Genomic DNA, 21,522 nt, shown 5'->3' on the forward strand with positions numbered 1-21,522 from the left:
GATGATAATAGACAAGAAGGTGAACTGTGAAACATTAGATCGATTTCTGGGTATAAGAAATGCCGTTTTCTCTATTCTGCCTTGCACCGCAAATGTTAATTCATACATATTCGGGCTTGAACTCATAGTAGATATAAACTACGCTTGTCATTGGTCAGCAGCGCCTTTAGTTTTATCGCATACTCATTGACCAATCACGATCAAGGAAATCCAAGGTATCAATTTTAATAGTATCTTGTCCGATTCGATAAGTATGAATTAAATTATAATGTAGTTTATAGATAATTCGCAATATTATATTAGAGTACATAAATATAAGCATGATATTGATTAAGTAATTCTTGTCAAAGTTTTATTTAATGACATGAATATTACTTTGTTAAATGATGTACTCTATGTTATCTTAGGTTCTTAAAATAAATCATCAAATCTTTCTAGATCTGGGCCTCAGATAGTTGTATCTGTTTCATTTTTCTAATATGCAAGTGAGGTGAACAGCCTCCTGTGCCTGACTTTTTGTTCTAAGGCAAGCCGGTTTTTTCACAATGTTTTCCTTCACCGTTCGAGTGAATCTTAAATGCGCACATAGAAAGTCCACTGTTCCACAGCCGGGGTTCGAAACCATGGCCTCAGGAATCAGAGTCGCACGCTGTAGCCACTAGGCCAACACTGCTCAATACAAGTCGTAATTACGTTACGTAAATTTTAATTAAGTACGAATTTTCTATTTTATAGGGTTAGAAACAAAAAAACGACTATTAATGATCAGTTGTCTTACAAATTAAGATACAGGTGAGACTAAATAAAAATAATTCGGTGAAGGCAAATATTATTAAAAAGTTTTGTCAGAAGTGGGATTCGAACCCACGCCCTCAGAGAGGACCAGAACAGCTCAACCTGTTCAACAGGTAAGATTACTCTTGAGTCTGGCGCCTTAGACCGCTCGGCCATCCTGACTTTTCTGTTCATGCTGAAATTATCGAACATTTAAATTTAAAATTACTATTTATAAAAGCCAATTTTATACGAAATTAAAAATATTTTTATTTTACTTAAATAAGTAAATTGTGTTTAATAGTTTCCGTGCAGGTAAGGTATGTATGAGTTGGAGAAGAGATATACCACTTTAAAATTTACAGAAGCGGGCCTAGTCCCTAACTATTTATTAACTAGGCCTTTAGATCTTACCATGTCTTCCCCGCACCGTGTTCCCTCAAGTGCTGGATGTGACGTCCAGGTGTATCGCTCCCGTTGACAATGTAGGTCCCTACAAATGTCTTCCAAGTTCTGGGATCCCGAATGACGACTGCCTCGACCGTATTTCAGCATACCTTAAATTAAAACCTTATTGTAATTTAACAATATCTAGTCAGAAATAAAGACCACACAGAGTATGCATAAATTATTATATTAACTAGTATTGTTTAATATGTTTCATCTGGCTCACACATGTCTTATATATATAATTCTATTGTATATACATACACACGGTATGTCACTGAACTCCCCTTGACCGGCTGGAGTGTTTTGAATGAATTTTTTTTATGCGTATGGGTGACGCCCTGGTTGCTTTAGATTCACAAATCAGCCCGGTAGATGGCGCTGCAGTCGGTATCTGGTTTTTTTTATCAATACAGCAAATAAACAACTGGAAAATATATAAACCTGTGCACGTCTTCGTAATTGAACGACAGAACGACGCTGGACAGATTTTAATGAAATTGTTTGTGTGTTCAAGTGGAGTTTATAATGATTTACATTATTCGGTTTTTTGTAAGACGTGTTTACAGAAAAACGTCTGTTGGATCCGCTAGTTAGTATAATAAACTAAATAAAATGATTTATTCAATAATGATCGATGTTAAATAATTTGTTCCTTTTTTCAAGACTTCAGAAAATTTCTAATATTATTAAGATTTAATATACAAAATTATACAATTTTTTACATACATTACATTCGGTGCCAGCATAAGCCCTTCATCATCGTACAACAGTATAAAGAGATTGCGAACGCAATTATTTATAATAATTTATAAATTAGATTAAAGAAGATTAAAAACTTCATAATTTTTTTTTAAAACGCAAAATCAGCTGGCACTTGACCAAAACTGAGGAATGTTATGCGCACGACCTTGACCTTGTACCGTTGACCGAATTAACTGAGTTCAAGGTCTCTCCTAAAAGAAGTGAAAAAAAATAATAAATAATAACCTTTATAAATGTTTCTTCACCTTTATAAGTGAAGAAACATTTATAAAGGTCTGCCAAGCATCTATGGTCTTGTACTACTAACTACTTAATAGTTAGAATCGTGTAATTACCGTAAAATATAACGCGATTTTTTTACCGTCCATGTGATTCGTAACAAATCACAAAAGCTTGTCTTTGATAGACCATTATTATAGGAGATATATATATTTACATTGTTGGTCAGCGTCAAATCGTTCCCCTGGAAGTAGGCCTTCAGCACTGTGGTCCAATTGTCCAGCCGAGTTGCCATGGTCGAGTAGACATCGCGATTGGGATGAGCTGCAAAATCCCAAATTAGTAATGGTCTTTCGAAGCAGCACATCATTGCATTAAACAAAAGGTGTACACGTGTACAGTATAAAAAGCGCTTCCTGGTGTATTATTATTAGCAAAAAAATGTTTGGTTCAATGAAACACGTAGAAATGTGTCTGCCTTAACAGACATTTGATTATTCATGTTTCTTAATGGGAAAGTAGGTTCCATACCTACCATACCAATATCATTCCTATGAGAATTGAACCCTTTGATGCGCTAGACGCATTGAATAATCAGGCTAAATAAACTTTCTCTACATATGCAATATATGTTTAAGGTCTTATAATTAATTTATAATTTTTGTTTTTGCACGCTATTCTTGCTACTTGCTGACATTAATTTCTTTAAGGATCCCTCTCCCGTATGCGACAAGATCTATCGTATATATATATATATTTAAATTGGATAGGGGAGACCAGGGAAGACCCTCACCCGAAGACGATTCCATAGTTCGCAAAAGAATATGTCTAGTTAAGCGGACCGTAGAAGACGCCAATATAGCTATAAATAAATTTGTCCATAAAAGTAATAAAATTTAAATTATTAAAGAATGTATGCAATGTGAAGTGGATTCATAGATTTTTTTTCTATGGGAATGGTAGTTCGCTTTATATTTAATAAATGTATTTAATTAAATTTTAATTAAGTTATAATTAACTAATGACTATGTACAATAAATAAGTTAAGGCACTTTGTTTTGCTCTTTGCACAATATTAAGTGAAATTACACATACAATTTAAAATTCACATCACAAGAAGGCAATTTATTGCACTAATATATTTTCTCTGCTTGCGTCTTTAGAAAGTATGGGTTTTCTTTGGAATATCAATGATTTTGTTCGATGTTGAAATAATACGTAGATTGGAGAAATAGAAGTTCATTGTTTTAATAATAGCGAGCTTATCCCGGGAACTCGTTCCCATTAAAAGTTATACACGCATTGTGCTAGAAAGTTTACGAAAGGCGCTGCTATGAATAGAAACAAATTGTTATTATTTCTATTAAAATAAATTTTTATAATATAGTAGTTTATAGTTAAAAAATCAGCGTATTCTTGGCGTAAAATACAGAAACTGCTAGATATTTCTACAGGGAGTCTGGCAAAATACATAAAACACTTGTATTTTAATATCTCAAATTTTATTTAAACATAACAAAGTAATAGTACATCTCTCACCTAATATATGTAGCATTTGGAATATTTTGACGTGTTCGTTATAATTATTTGTTCGCAAAGAGAAAAAAAACTGTTAATGTGTTAACACCGCTTGGATCTATCGAAATAAGCCTTGCTTCAGAGGTCACCTGGGACCGTAAATCAGCGGTTCTATAGTATTTATATATAAATATATGAAATAAGCCATCAAATTCATTATAATATTAAATTGTACTTACTCCAAAAATTTATCCAAATAGTTTTTACTGCACTGTGACCAAGTTATTTTTCCGCTTCCTAATGTTGGGCTCATTATGTAAGCGCTTGGATCGCAACCGTTATCAGCTAAGGGGCCATCATGTCGCATTCCTAAACTGTAAGAATATATATTATAAGTTCTATTTTACATTTTAAAAATGCCCTTAACACTCTAAAAAAGAAAAATCTTACTTATGTCCGATTTCGTGGGCGACCACATAAACGCTTTCAAAGTGCCTTCCTTCGTTGACAGTACAACTACTGGTTACTGTGCACATACCAGCAACGGGAGCTAAACCTGAAATATTATTTAGACTTAATTCTGTTATTTTTTTCCTTTGATAGCCATTGACAATACCATAGACAATATAAAATATTATGTTAAAAGATCATAAATGAAACGTGCTTTAGTAGGTCAGCTTGCTCAATGCTCATACTTTAATAAATTACTAGTCTGATTTTGGTATGAAAATAAATAAGACTTCTACGTCTATGAGTATTGGGTATCTTAGCGTTTCCGTTTTTAAACTTAAAATTAATAAATTTACCCAATCTTAACAATTTCCTAAATCTATATCCAACCACACATTTATGTATGTTTCTCTGATCAATAATCTTTATAAGCGACAAGTAATAGCCTTCTGTGCTTTAATACGAAATTTTGTCAACCAGAAATAATTCTAGAACCAAACTAAAAATGGGAGCATAATTGTTATACTTTGTTAGTAAAGCTGTCTAATAAAAAAGATCGATTACTAATGTAATTGTTGCATGTAAATGGACATGTTTTGTTTATAATGGGGTTACGATATAATGACATGAGTTTCGATACAGTCGATTAATCTTGCAAAACCGTTAAAAATCGTAATATAATATGACAAATATGTATTGCACTTACCAACAACTTGACTGCTTACTTTCCCATTCTTATTGACCACATACAAGTCTAATCCAGTTAAAATCAGAGCGTGATCCCAATGCAATGGATCATTATCACCTGGTGGGTTCTCAAGTCTTTGCCACGTACAGAAGTTACTTAGAAACCTATCAATATCGTGTGGCCGCTTCAAATTAGAAGGATCTTCATGAAGAATTTCGAGTCTCTTTAAGATAAAATTTACTGGTCTTCCTAAACTTGGATCATGGTAAATTAATTGTACTGCGTTTATCATAGCTAATACAAATCTAACTAACTCTCTCTCTGTTTCCTTTGGAAAATTAACAGTCATATGTTTGTACAAATCTCTATCTACGAACACTGCTGTTTCCACAAAAATCGCAGGCAAAACAGCTCTTTTCTGTCTCCTTTCTTCTGTTTTAAGTTTATCAATAAACGCTCCTATAGTCTTATTTCTATGTATTAAATCTAATTTAAATTTATCTAGATTATTATAGTTGGTCTCAATATTCCGTTTTCGTCGATGTTTGGACCAAGTTTTAGTTATTTCAGGGGAATCTTCAAATTGTTCTTTGATATAACGTCTCTCTATGCAATTTTCTTCAGTATTTGGATTTGTATTATCAATTTGGCGTTTAATGATAACATGTGCTTTTGTATTTTCGTGGTGAAATCTTTCTGGCAGTGGGTGTACTGAATAATAACTGTCGTTAGATTTAATCAGTCCCCGCTGTAAGGTAACCATATAATTAATGATAAGATCGGTTACATAAAGCACATATCAGCAGATTATATAATAAAGAAGCTGCGTACTTTATACCATTAACATCATTGGTAAAACCTATATAGAATTTCATTTATAAAAACATCTATACTTTTGAAATAAATGGCCGGATGGTGAGAAATTCTCAACGCGTTATCATTAGAAGAATTGTATGATATTTCAGATAACATTAATGAAAAAGATAAAATTAATTGTCAATTTACGCTTATTGATGCGATTGGTAGTTTTAAACATCATCTGATGTTAAGTGCCGCCGCCGGTGGACACTCGCGAGAGGACTTTTAAGGGCTCGTACGCCTACCCTTTCTGCTGCAGCTGTTTCCACATAGTGGCAATACTGCCATAAAAACCGCTCAGTTGTGTGAAAATTGATAATGTTCATCATATATATAGATTGGTTCGTCGGTTATATAGATAATATAGTTTATTTATCAGTACTTACCACTCCATCACAAACAAACAACGCTGCACTTTCACTTTTGTAATAACAAGCATCTAACTCCTCATCTGTATGCTGGTCTGTTATAACTTCAGTACCATTGGACCATCTTTTCATTAGCAGGAACTGCGGATCGAGAAAGCTGCTCTTTGGACTCAGTTTTAGGTCTAAATGTTGTTTTATCGTAATTAAATCTTGATTATCATAGGACAAAGACCGTTTGCGACGTTTCTGGTGTCTTATGTGTGCAATCTCGAATTGGGGATCTGTAAGTGATATAATTGTTTCATTATTACGTAACATCTTGTTAACACCTTTTTAATTGTTTCCTTATCATCACCAGTAAATTCTTATAGTAATTCAGTAATACTTTAGCTAAGAATTAACTTCTATAGGTAATGTAGATGTGTCAGGTATACTTGATTTATTGCAAACTGGTAATTATAATATGGTTACTGTATTTTACTACAAAAGTATTCGTTGAGGCTTTTTGAAATTCCACTCCTATAGGTGTGTTTGTAAGGATGTATTTTACTAAGGATAACTTACGTTGTTCACTTGCTCCAAACAAGAACACTTTTTCAGCTTCTGTGAGATAATTGAGCAACTTTTCACGACCCTATAACAAATAAAAAACGTAAATGTGTATTATTGTTTTGAAATCTTAAATAATTTTTCGTCTCAAACCTGATTTTAACTAGGAAGCGATAAACGATTTCCTTAAAAACGTGGAAACCTCTGATTAACCTCGCATTTGAACAAATCGGCAAATAATGTATTGTTTTATCTTGCTAGAAAATAGCCTCGACATTTTTGACAATGGCTACTTTTCACACGAATTGTGGGCCTTAATTGATGTATTTTTCAAGTTATGAACAGAAGCGATAATTGAAGTGCATGAAAGTAAATAAGTGCAACGGACAAAATATTTAACAAATTTAGAACTTCCTACTCCCTAACTCTCGGATTAAAGCTATGTATTATTATTAAAACTGATAATTATTTACATAATTCTAAATTTTAATTTTTTTACCGACGTTTCTCGTGCTTTTCAGCGTGCGTTCAAAAAGTGTTTTTCTTAATGTGTAAAAGCAATTTTAACAAAAGACAATACTAAATTATCATATTATTATATTAAATCCATACAAATATGAAATTATAGTAGATTATAATAAACGTGAACAAAGAAGTGCCAAGTTTTAAAGATATGACGAATTATTATAACTCCATATTGACTGCTACTTAAAATATAACTTCTTTTCAAAGGCTTATTTATCTACGGTAAAACATCGTTATTCATCTACAAAATTGCATTATTTCTTGAACCTTCCTTTAGTTGAATGGGGCTTTACCAAACTATTGTGACAAATAAATGAACAACGTTAATCACGATAAATATATAAATGAAATATTTCGATTCATTAACAACAGATATTTGTTGTTAATAATAGTAATATCAACATTTATTACAGAAACGCAGAAGCTTGCGCCTTACCAAATTTTTACTGTTTATGGCGTGAAGAATTCCGTTTTAGATGTAACCGATTAACAGTTTTGTCTGTATAGAGATACAAAGATGCATAACATATTTTCAAATAATATTCAGAAGGTAATTAAAATTTTGAATTACATTTTCGACCACAAAGTAAAAGTTAATTTCAATTTTCTTTGACCGTCGATTTGCCGAGTTTCTTTAGGTTTGCGGTTTTGTAACTAAATTGGGTTTTCATGTCATTAATATTAAATTATAAAGTGTAATAAAAAGAGTTTGTACCTATTATAGACGGCGATGTTCTATGTTTCTTGGTAGATTATCATTAATTGAATATTAAATCCTACGCGGAAGCCAAGATCTCAGAATCATAGAACACCACTACACAAACATTTATTCACCATGTTATTCTTTAGGGGTATTTGGTGTAAGGTGTTTTAATAAAATCAACAGAATAGTCCATAGGTTTTAACAATATAACAACTTTTTAATCCTTATTGATCTTATTAGAAGTTTCTTCTTAAGGTACTTAAGTATATATATTATAAGTAAGATACATTTACTGTAGACCACACGTAAAGACAGTGCATGTACAATAAATAAGACGTATGAATTAAAATTTCCGTTTCTGTGACCGTCATAGATTCATCATGTGTACTTTCGTCTACTTTCTCCACAAAATTATCCAAATTACGCGCTTTTGTAGAGTGACCTGAGACGCGAAAGCAAATAATTGTTTCGTTATAATTGCGTCAAAGTACGGTTGTTTAATAATTACCTCACTCGTAGCGTGAGAAACTGGATTAACTCTATTTTGATGGGTTTTTATCGTGCTATGTAACTTTCGAAATGATAGTTTTATCCAATAAATAATTATGAAATATATAAAATGTTGTGTATGTTAATATTTATTTCCTACAATAAAGTTGACAAAAAAGAGTGCGATTTTACATGAATTACAATCTAGGCTATAGAATAATTATGGCTAAAAGGTAATATTATGCTGACTTAATTTTCTACACTACTACTGAATACCTTAAACTAAAGTAATGTTTATTAAGGCTTAGTGTTCTATAATGTTTTACACTATATTGGTGTGTCCTAGAAATGTTCGTAAATTTAATGTTTTCTTAATGGGTTAAAATTTAAAGTAGTTTTATAGCTCAAAGGCAGATCGCTTGCCTAATGTTTAGTAGTGATTACAATACACATATATAAGTAAGGACATGTTGCTCATTTTCAGTAAAATATGTTAAAAACGTTTTATGAAATTTTTATTTGCAAGGTAAGATTAGAATACTAGTTATGATTGAATCGCGACTTAAATATTTTTACAGATTTGTTTTGTTTTATAAAATAAATTTTGCTCGTACTTATTTTCTATTATTATTGATGTATAAAATTTTGTACGGTAAACGTCGTTTCGCCATGTATATTTTTCTGGAGTTTACTCCTTAAGAAACGATTTGAGTTATAAGGCCCGGTACGGAAATTTTATGAGGAGTAAAATCAAGTGTAACACGAAAAGTTGAGGTGTTACGTAGAAAGAGACAAACATATATATCTGTAGGATTGAACGTGTAAAAGAATGATTCCATCTCATTCTCTCTCTAAAATTGGATTTGTATAAATTAAACACAATTATTATTGTTATTATTATTATTATTTATATTGTTTTGTAACATACTTTATGTAATACGCTTTATTGAAGTAATATAAATAACCCGAATAATTACAGATATATGTTTGTTTCTCTTATCATTTTAGCAGATGCGTTCATTTACCCTTTTTTCTATTCGATATATATCATAATTATCGTTCGTAAGGAGTAAACTCCAATCGTGCGTCGTAGCTGACACACACACACATTTTTTTAGGATTTTTTTTTAGTTCAATAAAAATAACTATCTATTATAATGAAAAATAGTGGTTGATCGTGGAGGGGTGACAATTAAGGGTTGTATGTATTTTTGTATATTGTGTCATAAAAAAATTGACAAAAAATAAAAATTTGGGGTGGACACCCCTTATCACTTAGGGGTTTGAAATATCGATTGTAGCCTTTTTACTCGAAAAGTTTTGAGTCATACTATTTGTTTGACTCAATCATTGTTTGATTGAATCAATCCCAAGGATTAGAATCATTTACATAATCGCCAAATTTATAAAAAAGCTTTAGTGATTAATTTATGTCTAACGTACTTCACTCAGATGCCTCCTACATTGTTGTAAAAAATCAACTTGTGGTGAAAGGATGTGGAGGTGTACTTTTCCTCCAACTTATAGGGAGGATCTTCCTTGACCAGTATAGCCACTAAATAAACCAAAGCCACTATTGGATAAGGAACAAATTCGTTGATGCGGTTTACACTACTACGCATTTTATTAAAACTTATCACAAATTCATTACATTGCCTCCATCACTTAAAGCCTGTCCAGCAATCGTGGTCAGCAAGACACCAAAGAATCATTCAAGCCAAGACTTAGCTAGATACGCAGATTAATTTATAGTGAAGTACTAAAGTACAAGTACTTAGAACGAAGAACATTTTCATAATTTCAGTTATTGTTAACAATAGATTGTATTTCGGTAAGTGTTACATGATTGCGATCAGCTGAGCATAACGGACTTTCATTGATGTGCTATCATTGCCCTACATTCTAGACTTCTAAATGACCTAATATCAGGAAATGCTCCATTAATAATAGGATGCAATCTACTAAAACTCAGCCACCTTTAGGTATATTTTTAAAAGGAATTTATACAACAATGATAAAGCCGTCGTAGAAATTATTATTTCACAATTCTATCTAAAATAAATTATCTTACATTTACCGTTAAACTCTTGTGAGTTATTGTGATAATTTAAATGTAAATTTATTTGTTGTGAGTAAAATTAATTAACAGGTGTATAAATACAAAAAAATCTTTTTTTTACCACGAATGTATTATTTAGTATTAAAAAATTAAAACATTACAATGTACAATATGAGATTCTTTCTATAACCAATACTCTTTATAGAGTACTAACTAACCAGCCACATTATTTACAAAAACTAAATCAGTTTAAAAACGCACTCTTTTAGTTTGAGTATTCTTTCGTTTTTTTCAACAATTCAAAAATCAATTGGAGAGGAAAGTAATTAAGTCAAAACGGTGCAATAACACAGCAATTACAACGATTAAAAAAACTGCAAGCATAGTTCAGATCAATCCCAAATCAAGCTCAAATATACATCTAAAGCCAACACGTAGATATGAATAATAAATATTATATACAAATTATCCAAACGAAGCTTTTGTGTTTGTGGGATATTGTCTACAGTTATGATTTTGTATAACAGCGATGTTTAATTTTTTTAATTTTTTTAATTAATTTATATCACTCTACTCCCCTGCCATATTGTCCAGGGACTTTTTATACCACATTTTTTCCAAAAATAAAAACAATATACATTTAATTAATTCTGCTAGTTCGCGAATGGCAGGCTACGCGTCGCGAAATACACCCCGGCTGCATCGGTAATATTTTTATTTACAATAGCTATTCATGGGCGTGCCGGGGCGCATTTCCTCGCGAAACCCGCTCTTTTGGTTTTGTTTGCCCCCTTTAAATATTTAATAATTTTTTCGCAGAACCGTTCCAGGCACGGTCTGTGCTTTATTAACATGTCCTGTAGGCCGTCACGGTCTACAGTCATTTGCATTTGTTGCTCTAGGTCGTGCCTGGACGATGCGAATATAGGGCAGTGTAGAAGCACATGTGATATTTAATATTATAAATATAGGATTTACGAATTAAGAATTAACTCCTGTGAAGATGTAACGCACAGGGTCGCAGTAAATTGATACTACATTGAGCGCGACTGTAATTTAGTGTCATTATTTTAAGCGAATCTTAGGAATATTCACATAAGATTCAAAAACACTATCTAATGCATTTTCTGTGCTTATTTTTCTCATTTGTTGATTTATTCTTTTGGTCTAATTAGGCTATTCTTGCTAGCATAGATTTCGTGGAGTTTGGTTAGGTTAGAGTTTTCTTTCTGTCTACGACGCATCACGACGAACCACCTTGTCGAAGGCTATTTATTTATCACAAAGTAAAGACTGGAAAAAGATCTGAAATGTCACAAGTGATTGAAATTTGTTTAAACAAAGAAGATGTGACAAATTCTGTGCATAAATAAATAGAAAAATCGGTAGCCTCTATAGGCCTCAGATTTATATATCTGTTTCAATATCATTTTTCAATCTAATAGGTAAGGAGATGATCGAGTGTGATCAGCTTCCTGTTCCTGAACATGCCGTGTATAGTAAAAAATATCAACAGGCTATCTTTGACGAACGCCGAATCATGTTTGAATAAAATTCCTTTTCGAATATCATTCGAAAATGACAATTTTATAATTGTTTCTTGCTCATTCGTAAATCGTCATATGTCGAATAATAACTATTTAGAGATTTATTCAATTAGAAAAACATTTTATTCCCCAGAGGTCCTTGACCGTAAGAACGCAACTGATGTAGTCGCACCTTTACAATAGCAAACATTGTTTGTAAACGTATCTTGGCAATCTTGATATTTTTTGCATTATGACCTTATGTTTTTAAGATTATCCTTTGTCTTCGAGTTCCGCATATAGACTTTATATTATACACAGATATATTTGAAACTAAGTAATGAATATAATCATTATAACGTCCCTGGAAGCCGGGCGAAACCAGTAAATGCCATTAACCCTTGGTTTTGGTAATAGGGGATCAGCCTAGCCGTCGTTGGGTGTAAGGCATACTCACGATACTTCAACTTACGTGCGGGTGTTAAATTCGCACATAAACACAAAATCCATTTGTGCATTACTAGAGTTTCCTACGACTTAAGGGATGAGAGTTGCTAAGACACGAGTGCTAATTTATATACAAAATGTAAGATTACAGACCACTTTAACTTTTGCGAAATAGTGTAAAATGATTATACAAAATGCAATTTCATTTCAAGGCACAAACTATTATATTGTTTGTACCACACCCAATGTTATTTGATCCTTTAAGTTTTTGATTTATGGTAATAGATATAAAAATTGATTCATAATATCCCAGACCTTTTCCTTTAAGATACGCTTCGGCTCTGAGACCTCTATGATAGATGTGAGTCACTATTTCTGTTAATTATTTACGCTATCTACACTGAATTCAAATGAAGATACACACTAATTAACCACTTTCGTTAGTTTCAAATTTAAATTATTTACACAATAAAGCATTTAGAGCGTGTATGTTGTTGCTACAATTTCGCGTTGACCTTCGCGTGTGAAATAGTGTTTTATTATATTAACAAGATAGCTAAGTTCGTCCTTAGTAGGGACTAGCGACGCTTTATACATCTAAGTATATGTCTCCTTACCTAACAAGTACTTTTTCATTGGAATCAAACCCATAACAAACGCCCATTAATGTTTAACATATCTTAAGCAGTAGAATACTACTACGGACACCAATATACAAAATAATTAAAATTTATCACAACTTTATTATAGAGCTTTAGTCGTTAATTAAGCCATTAGGATACGACTTGTATTACATAACTAATGGCACATTTAGTCACAGTCATTTACAAGAAAGAATTCATTTCGAATTAACAGAATGGCTCCCAAACTCACAAATTTATACTTTTTTATTTAAATCTAACCATTATTAATGTTGTATAATTATTTTTTTAAGAAGATCAACATTAATATAGGAGACACACTACGACAATATCAATAAATCGACTAATATTCCCCTTATATAGAATTAAACGTTCATTGGGAGACAAGTCTACATTAGGTGAACTCTGTCATTGACATGAAAAAATTGAATTCGAATTTGGCACTGAAATGAGATTGGCTAATTAATATTTCATACAATTGGGGTCTAGGCGCGGCCTGCAGGGCCACATGCCAAGCTTAAGCACAGCTTTTGTGAAAGGGTTAAGAAATTATACTTGCATTAATCGCTTGGTTATTGCAGGTGCATTGATGATGGAACCAGTCAACATCAGAGATATTTTAATTAATTGCACACACCCACGTTCATTGTATATGCGAGGTAATTTTTGGTTTCGGAGGATTTTAAAAGACATCTTATCTATTAAGATATTTATTAAAAATGAAATAGTTGTGATGAATATGTGTGCAGTAATAATGTAGTGTTTATAAAATACACTAAACTATGCATTTAGCTTTCGAAACGAAAACACTGACTTTGGAGTTGTTTTTTTTTTAATTCGAATTAAAGTATGGGGCAGCTCAAGTAAGTGGTTATTTTATCACGTTTGTTTATTTAAGTGATACTTCTTTATGGGCGTTGGCAAAAAAATTACCGTCACATTTTTCGATTTCGCGTCACATTTTTCGATTTCGCGTCACATTTTTCGGGTTCGCGTCACATTTTTCGATTTCGCGTCACATTTTTCGATTTCGCGTCACATTTTTCGATTTCGCGTCACATTTTTCGATTTCGCGTCACATTTTTCGGGTTCGCGCCATCTTGTCCCTATCACGATTGATTCGAAGAGAATCGAAGCCATTAATAACAAAAATATACAATAACGATAACAATGATGGTAATAATTTTATTATTTGTACTCATGTCTATGATATAAGCCTTTTGTTAAACTTTATCTAATTTAACTTTAGTTAACTAATTTCTGTAAAGTTGCATATATGCAATAGTACTATAGTAGATCATTTAAATTTATTTCGAAAAATAAGGTCATAAAGAAGTTTCACTTCTTACGAGTGTACACTAGTAGGTACACGCACACATTTTTTATTCAGCAAAACTCATTAAGACTTAATCTAACTACGGTATTTTAAGTAGTTTGTCTTTATATTTTTTTAAGCTGCAATGAAAAGAGACGAGACTTAAATTGTAAACTTATTCTACTAATTATTGTTAGAAACTTCTAGAAATACTAAAATCGCCCATAGACGCTGACTAACTCTATTAACCTCCCAGCTATCAACGCATTGCTTATATGTAATATTTCTTGTATTTTCGTGAAACAATTGATATCGTAATCATGTCGCAAACCGGTTGAATATAACTGAAGGCTAGGTTTGTTGAAATTGTCTATTTTGTTTTTTATTAATCTTGCCTAATTAAGCTAATACACAGTTCTGGTATATGAACCTTACATGACTTTTATCGTGGCCATACATTATTTTTAGTTTTGGTACTATCTATAGAGCATCGTTTCACAAGCGGGGGGTCGCGACCCTTAAGGGGGTCGCAGGCTGTTGAAAAATAATAAGTACAAACTACATATAGTAATGAATAATTATAATGTAGTGATATAATACTAAATTATAACTTTACAGTGACGGGGTCGCTGTTTTATTAAACTTTTTGGCTTTTTCGTGGGTGTTTGAGAAACGATGATATAGAATATCAATAAGTTTTTTATACTATTCGTATAATATAATACAACACATTTTGCTGTTTCAAATATTTAACATGTAATTGCATATTTTCCATACTTTTAATATAATGCAAGAATTAATTATGAATGACAAAACACATTTGAAGCGTTAAGTTCGATTTCTACATAAATTATACATAAAATAATAAAGAAAAGTAGTAAATGAAAATTACAGTAAGCCAAACATTTTTCTTACAAAATTAAAGGGAATGAATTCATTATTTATAATATATTAATAAAGCCCGTTCATTTCAAATCTTTATAAATGTTGAATATACAATTTAGATTTGGTATATATGTCGGAGCAAAGGCGCTGACATCAGCTGACACTAACAACATGCTCCTACATTAATAATAAAGATTATGATATTATTACAGACTATGAAATAGTCTACTATAAAATAAGTAATTTGTAGATTTCTTAATATTGGCATTCTTAACCAATTTTACATCCATGTCATTAAAGTCTAATGACAATGGCTATGGGTAATGATACCAGCGCCATTGCTCCGACATATTTTTTTTTTCGATAAACTCGATATTCTAACCTATATATTCCGATTCCCGATATTCAGTACCAATGATCGGAACCTCTTCACGGGATTTCTCCTCTAACTTTCAATATAAATAATATATATAATAATAATAAAAGCCTTTATTGCTGTGGTTTTCGTACATAGTACATAAGAAACGTGAAATACTAAAAAAAATGTACTAAAATAAAAAATAAAAATGAGTACCAATAATTAATCGGCAATCCGGTTTTCTTTAAACAGCTTGTCCTTGGACATAGGCCTCTTCTAAGGACTTCCACTCTTCTCTGGTTCTCTTAGCACATCATCTTCCCATCTTTTTATTTGTCTTCCTCGTTTTCTTTTTTTATAGCGAGGAAGCCATTCCGTCACTTTCTTCGTCCATTTATCTTTATCTTCTCTATGTGTATAAAAATATGTATAAATAATATATAATCTGTAGTTTAATATTTTAAACTGTCAATTAAGCTACCTGTTAACTTGTCCAATCTAAACTATGCAAATTGAATGTTACCAAACCGGGTTAGTTACTGCGTGGTTTAAACACATTAATAACCGAAAAATTAATGCCTTGTAAGGTATTTGCTCTAGATTTGAACTTAGATTGTTCGAAGATATTACGCATTTATTTTGAAATTGGTAATATCCCAATAACTATAGTTTACGTTAATAAAATAATAAGATTTTGAATTGTATGTGTTGTAGACCTAAAGGACACGTTTGCGGGTTTTGAACGTATTTAAATTTGGAATGATAAATGGACTTTAATCTGATCTATGGATTACCAAAGACTGTATAACGGTTCAATAAATATAAATATTAGGTCCTTACATATGAAATTGGCGTTTTGTATGGGAAGCACAAAAAGTCGAATATTTTTAAATATAATATATTTAATAAATCAAAGTATGAACCATTGTTTTCTATGCACTTTTGCCATCATATAGGTAGTTCATTGATCCCTTTACTAAAAAACCCAGTCTAACGGGAATCAATACAATCTGTGAAGGCGATTTGGACTGCCCCATCAGAGTTAAATTTTTTCCCTTGCAAGAAGTTGTCCAAATTTCGAAAAAAAAGGTAATCTGTTGGAGCAAGGTCCGGGGAGTACGGAGGATGTCATAGACATTCCAATTGAAGCTCTTCTAATTTGGTAGCCGTCTGTTGTGCAGTGTGTGGTCTAGCGTTGTCGTGAAGTAGCAGTGGCGTGGAGCGATTGACCAGCCTAGGTTGTTTAGCCGCTAGCTTTTCCATCATGGTTTGCAATTGCTGACAATAGACATCAGCCGTAATAGTCTGGCCAGATTTGAGAAAACTGCAGTGAACAATACCGGCACTAGTCCACCAAACGCTTACAAGTAACTTTTTTGTGGTTAATTTTCGCTTGGGGCAGGATTTGGCTGGCTGGCCAGGATCCAACCATTGCGCTGAGCGCTTCCGATTATCGTAAAGAATCCATTTTTCATCACAAGTAATGATTCGGTTTAAAATACCTTCATTATTGTGCCGGTTCAGTAATGTAACGCAGCAGTCGACGCGCGTTTGCCGGTTTGCTTCAGTCAATTCGTGAGGTACCCACCTTTTAAGCTTTTTAATCTTCCCAATTTGCTTCAAGTGAATTAAAACAGTTTTATCACTAACACCGCAGCCTGCAGCTAACTCGGACGTGGTTTGCGATGGATCCGCTTCCACAATAGCCTTCAATACTTCATTATCAACTTGGGTCTCAGGCCGCCCACGGGGCTTGTTCTGCAGGTCGAAATTTCCATAACGAAAACGTTGGAACCAAAAACGAACTGTGTTTTCTTTTGCAACATGACCGCCATACACATCATTCACCCTTCGAGTCGTTTCCGCAGCACTAGTGCCACGGCGGAACTCGTACTCGTTAATAATGTGATACTTTAAGTTTTCCATTTTGTAAAATGAGTGACGCAAAAAAAACAGGTTAAAAAAACAAATGAATGACGGTCATCGAAGCACAAATACATGAGTAAATAGCTGTACAAACTTGAATTTGGAATTCCTTACCAAAGAGGAGGATCTTAATTAAAGTGGCCAGTACGAAATACGCCAATTTCATATTTAAGGAAGGAGGATATATATATTTGTATAATAACTTCGTTAAAATTATTACTACTTTGTACGTTATCGGGTTTATCTAAATATATTAATGTTTCGCCACTTAATATTTCAAGTTTGCAAACGTGAAGATTCTTTAAGTTGCGACACTGCTCAAGGCTGGCGTAGTTCCTGCGATAAGGATCCTAAAATTCGAATTCAATTCTAAATTTCAAACTAAAATACACGTTACTAACAAATAGATGTATAGTATAAAGTAACAAATATTAAAATGTGAACAATTTAGCTATAAAATACGGTACCTTTTTGATCTCTTATTATTTTTATTTTTTTAATACAGGGGCAACGGACAGGAGGGCTCACCTGATGTTAAGTGATGGCTTCCGCCCATGGATGCTCTTAATGCCAGAATTTTAATGAGAGTTTATTATGTAGTAATATATTATAAATTTCGGTTATATCTATCTATTATATCTATATATCGGAGCGGTTCTCTAATAAAAGTGACACCACGATCATCCAAATCGGTCCAACGTCAGAGGAAGTCCAGAGATCAAACGAGATATTCTTGAACATATGAAATATACATCGGATTATGAACCTCCACTTTTGGACTTTTTAAAGTCAAAGCGTGAGTAAATATTACAACATACGTGTTCAACATAATTCAATTCAAGAAAGCTGGTCACGAAATGAAACTAACATTTAGAACCGGTAAGACCATTCATTGTGCTAAACTTGAACAAGAGTATTGTAATTACATCACAAATTCGCCCTTTTCGTCTGTTACATTGTCGTTCTGGCCTACGCTTTCATCTGTCAACCAGCTGACGCAAGTATAATATATAGATAATGCAGAAATTGTTAAATTCCATCCCGTTCCACAGATTATAAATTTGCGATCTTATTAACACTTGTATATTATCTAAGGGCATAAGGCGTGCAATTATATTAATTATATAATCTATTTCTGAAGTAATACGTATTTTGGCGCGTTAGGGAAAAATGATGAGAGAAAATTTTACGAAGCGCGCTCACCGTCACAAAAAAAAACCTACACCCTGAAGTCATCATTTTATTTTGTGATATTGAAATAAACTTTATTTAACTACAAAACTTTCAATGTATTAAATACCTTTTTTCTAACGCTTGTACATACACTTTTATTTTTTTATTAATTTAAAACGATGGCAATTCATTCAAGTATGAATGACGCTTCGGAGAAGTTGTGACCAATTTGTATTCCACTATTATTATTATAATTAAATCAATTAACTAATTATGACAACGCGAAGGAGTGAGATAATAAAAATATATTTAGAAAGTTTTGGTAAAGCCTTTTTTTAATAAAGAAGTTTTGCAAAGTCACATAAATGTGCTCCAATTTTCGTGTTTCCTAACAAGTGTTTACTAGTACGCACCAATTCGTCTAAATATTTCGTAAAACCATTGTCAGAGTTAACATGCGAAAGAATCGTTAGCCATCACAATATGCTCTTCATTGTGTAATGTTCAATAGGTGTCAAAATTTGTTTATTACGCTATTTATACATTTTTAATATTTCATATTATAAAGTGGAAAGATGTGTTTATTTAAAAACTGTTTAACCGTTATCTTTGAATTGGTAATACGTATATAACAAAAAATCAGCATTGCAACTGCGACCGGTCTCTAGTTAATACATAAACCATATAACTGTTTAGTGATAATGTCGCTAAGTTTTTCTGTATGTTCAAGAATGTATATTACATAATATTGTAAAAAACAATTTTTATTTAAATAAATTAGTATTGCCACTGGGGAATTTGTTATGTTTTGTTATGCTCTAAAGAAGGCGCGTCGCTCGTGTGTTTTTTAACTATAATATTTTATAAATAAAATCATATTATTTATAGTTTTTTGTTTAAATATTGTTTAGTTTAAAAGCCTTTAGTCTACATTTTGTTTATATAACAATCATTAAATGTTTTATACAGTAGTCCACATGAATGACAGAAGAGTACCTCGTCACACACAAGATGTCCAGCAGCAAGCATTCAGAGGAACAGCGTATGATTAGCATATAATTCGTGATTTTTTTTCAATAAAATAAAAATTAATATATAAATGATGAAATAAATTTGCATTTATACCTTTTAATTTTTTTGCGCGTTGACTAAATGTGATGTTATTTGTATATTCTCTTGAGATTTTATATACAATTATAAGTAGACATAAATAGCATTAGAATGTAGCATAGTCAGGAAACCTTATATTCTAGACTTCTTTCTTTACTCATTAGCAATGCCATTTCTAAACCTGTACACTTCCTTTATCAAAAACATTACCTGTTAATACTTGACTATTTATTTTTTCACGGACTAGGAAAATTGCACTGAATTTCCGGCTTTCAAAATACCTGTTATGATAAGTATATACCATATAAGTGTCAGTTTTGTTGAAATAAATCACTTTTCATTGTGTATAAAAATCTGAACAGTTTTTTCGGAGTGAAAATTTCATATCCATTTTTGTTATAAAGTATATACTTTTATTACATGAATTCATATTTTAAAAAAATATTACTCGGTGATTATTATATTTATAAGTAGACTTCCGCAAAGTCATTGCGAGCACGATATTTTTTTTATTATTTAATTTATAGTTTATCTATATCTAGTCTTTGATATTACATCCTACTGACATTAAAACCAAAATTCGTTAATATTATAAATTATGAACTAAATAGATGTATATACACTTTTTAATTTATATTGCAAGGTGCGATCTATAATTACATAATATGTGGACAGGTTTCCATATGAAGTTACGGTCACTGACTCTACGGATGCACTGTTAAGGTTAACTTACTGTTTATAATAAAGCTTTAATAATAAATAAATACTGGAAAGCTTTAAAAGCTTTTTGCTTCAGGAAAGTTTAGTTTTACAGTAAAGGTAGGTCAATATACTATGAAATTATGAAATCATATAAACATGTTTGTATTTAAAAAACTGAATGGGTCCAAATATAATACCATTTCGTGTGATAAAGAGATATATAAAATACGGGACTTAAACAATGCGTAGTAGTAGTAGTACAGGCCATGATAGATAGAGTTTAAAATATCTCTAAAAGTCGTCATTAAAAAAATTACGTTTTAATGCGGCAAAAGCGGCATTTTTTTAACATCCTTCTTATCCGGTACACTCTTGACAGAGCGGTCGTGATCGCTATTTAGCAGTGGTAATCAAAGGGGCAGATGTGATGCGCTTCACGACGTTTCGCCATCATTGCCTATTAGTGGTCATCCTGCTACACTCATTGAGTGTACCTCCTACGGCAGACTTGATCTGGTCAGTCCAACGCGTAGGTGACCTTCCGCGCGGTCTAGTGCCTTCTAACTTCCCCTGGACGACAAGGCGTTCTATGGACTGAATACCACGCCGAGATACGTGTCCGAAGAATGTAAGGATGCGAGATTGTACTGTTGAAAATAAACGCTGCTTAATACCGAGTTCTTGAAGTATCGAGACATTTGTACGAAACTCGGTCCACGAAACCCCAACCATTCTCCTCCAGCACCACATTTTCAGAGCGTCTATTTTCTGTCTTTCCACATCTCGCAAGGTCCACGCTTCGGCCGCGTACAGAAATATGGGGAATATAAGAGTCTTCACGAGCCTGGTCTCCGTGGCTTTTGTTATATTCCTGTTTCTCCATATCTTTTGCATCATGTCCATAGCCGTTCTTGTGATGCCCATACGTCGTTTGACCTCATCGATGCATCCGCCATTGTTTGAAATCTGAGCCCCAAGATAAATATAAGATTGGACTACGTTGCATTTCGCGATTAGTAACCTTATT

The 21,522-nt window shown here is 32.4% G+C and overlaps 1 protein-coding gene and 1 non-coding gene across 2 annotated transcripts in view; both read right to left on the reverse strand.

Annotated features, from left to right (window-relative positions):
- The window catches only part of LOC123715099 (A disintegrin and metalloproteinase with thrombospondin motifs adt-1-like), a 33,982-nt gene that overhangs the window by 8,945 nt on the left and 3,515 nt on the right, over nt 1-21,522 (reverse strand). Inside the window, exons 2-8 of the mRNA XM_045669926.1 lie at nt 6,652-6,721; nt 6,106-6,368; nt 4,880-5,609; nt 4,174-4,279; nt 3,963-4,097; nt 2,423-2,529; nt 1,189-1,331 (exon numbers count right to left, since the gene is read on the reverse strand). Coding sequence (XP_045525882.1) covers nt 1,189-1,331; nt 2,423-2,529; nt 3,963-4,097; nt 4,174-4,279; nt 4,880-5,609; nt 6,106-6,368; nt 6,652-6,721 — 1,554 coding nt within the window. The remainder of the gene's footprint in view (nt 1-1,188; nt 1,332-2,422; nt 2,530-3,962; nt 4,098-4,173; nt 4,280-4,879; nt 5,610-6,105; nt 6,369-6,651; nt 6,722-21,522) is intronic.
- On the reverse strand, nt 844-957 carry Trnal-caa. The gene is made up of 2 exons: nt 920-957; nt 844-888 (listed from the first exon to the last, which is right to left on the reverse strand). It is a non-coding gene; the product is annotated as a tRNA-Leu (tRNA).

This window comes from Pieris brassicae, chromosome 10 (genome assembly GCF_905147105.1).
Source record: "Pieris brassicae chromosome 10, ilPieBrab1.1, whole genome shotgun sequence".
NCBI classification, from domain to species: domain Eukaryota; kingdom Metazoa; phylum Arthropoda; class Insecta; order Lepidoptera; family Pieridae; genus Pieris; species Pieris brassicae.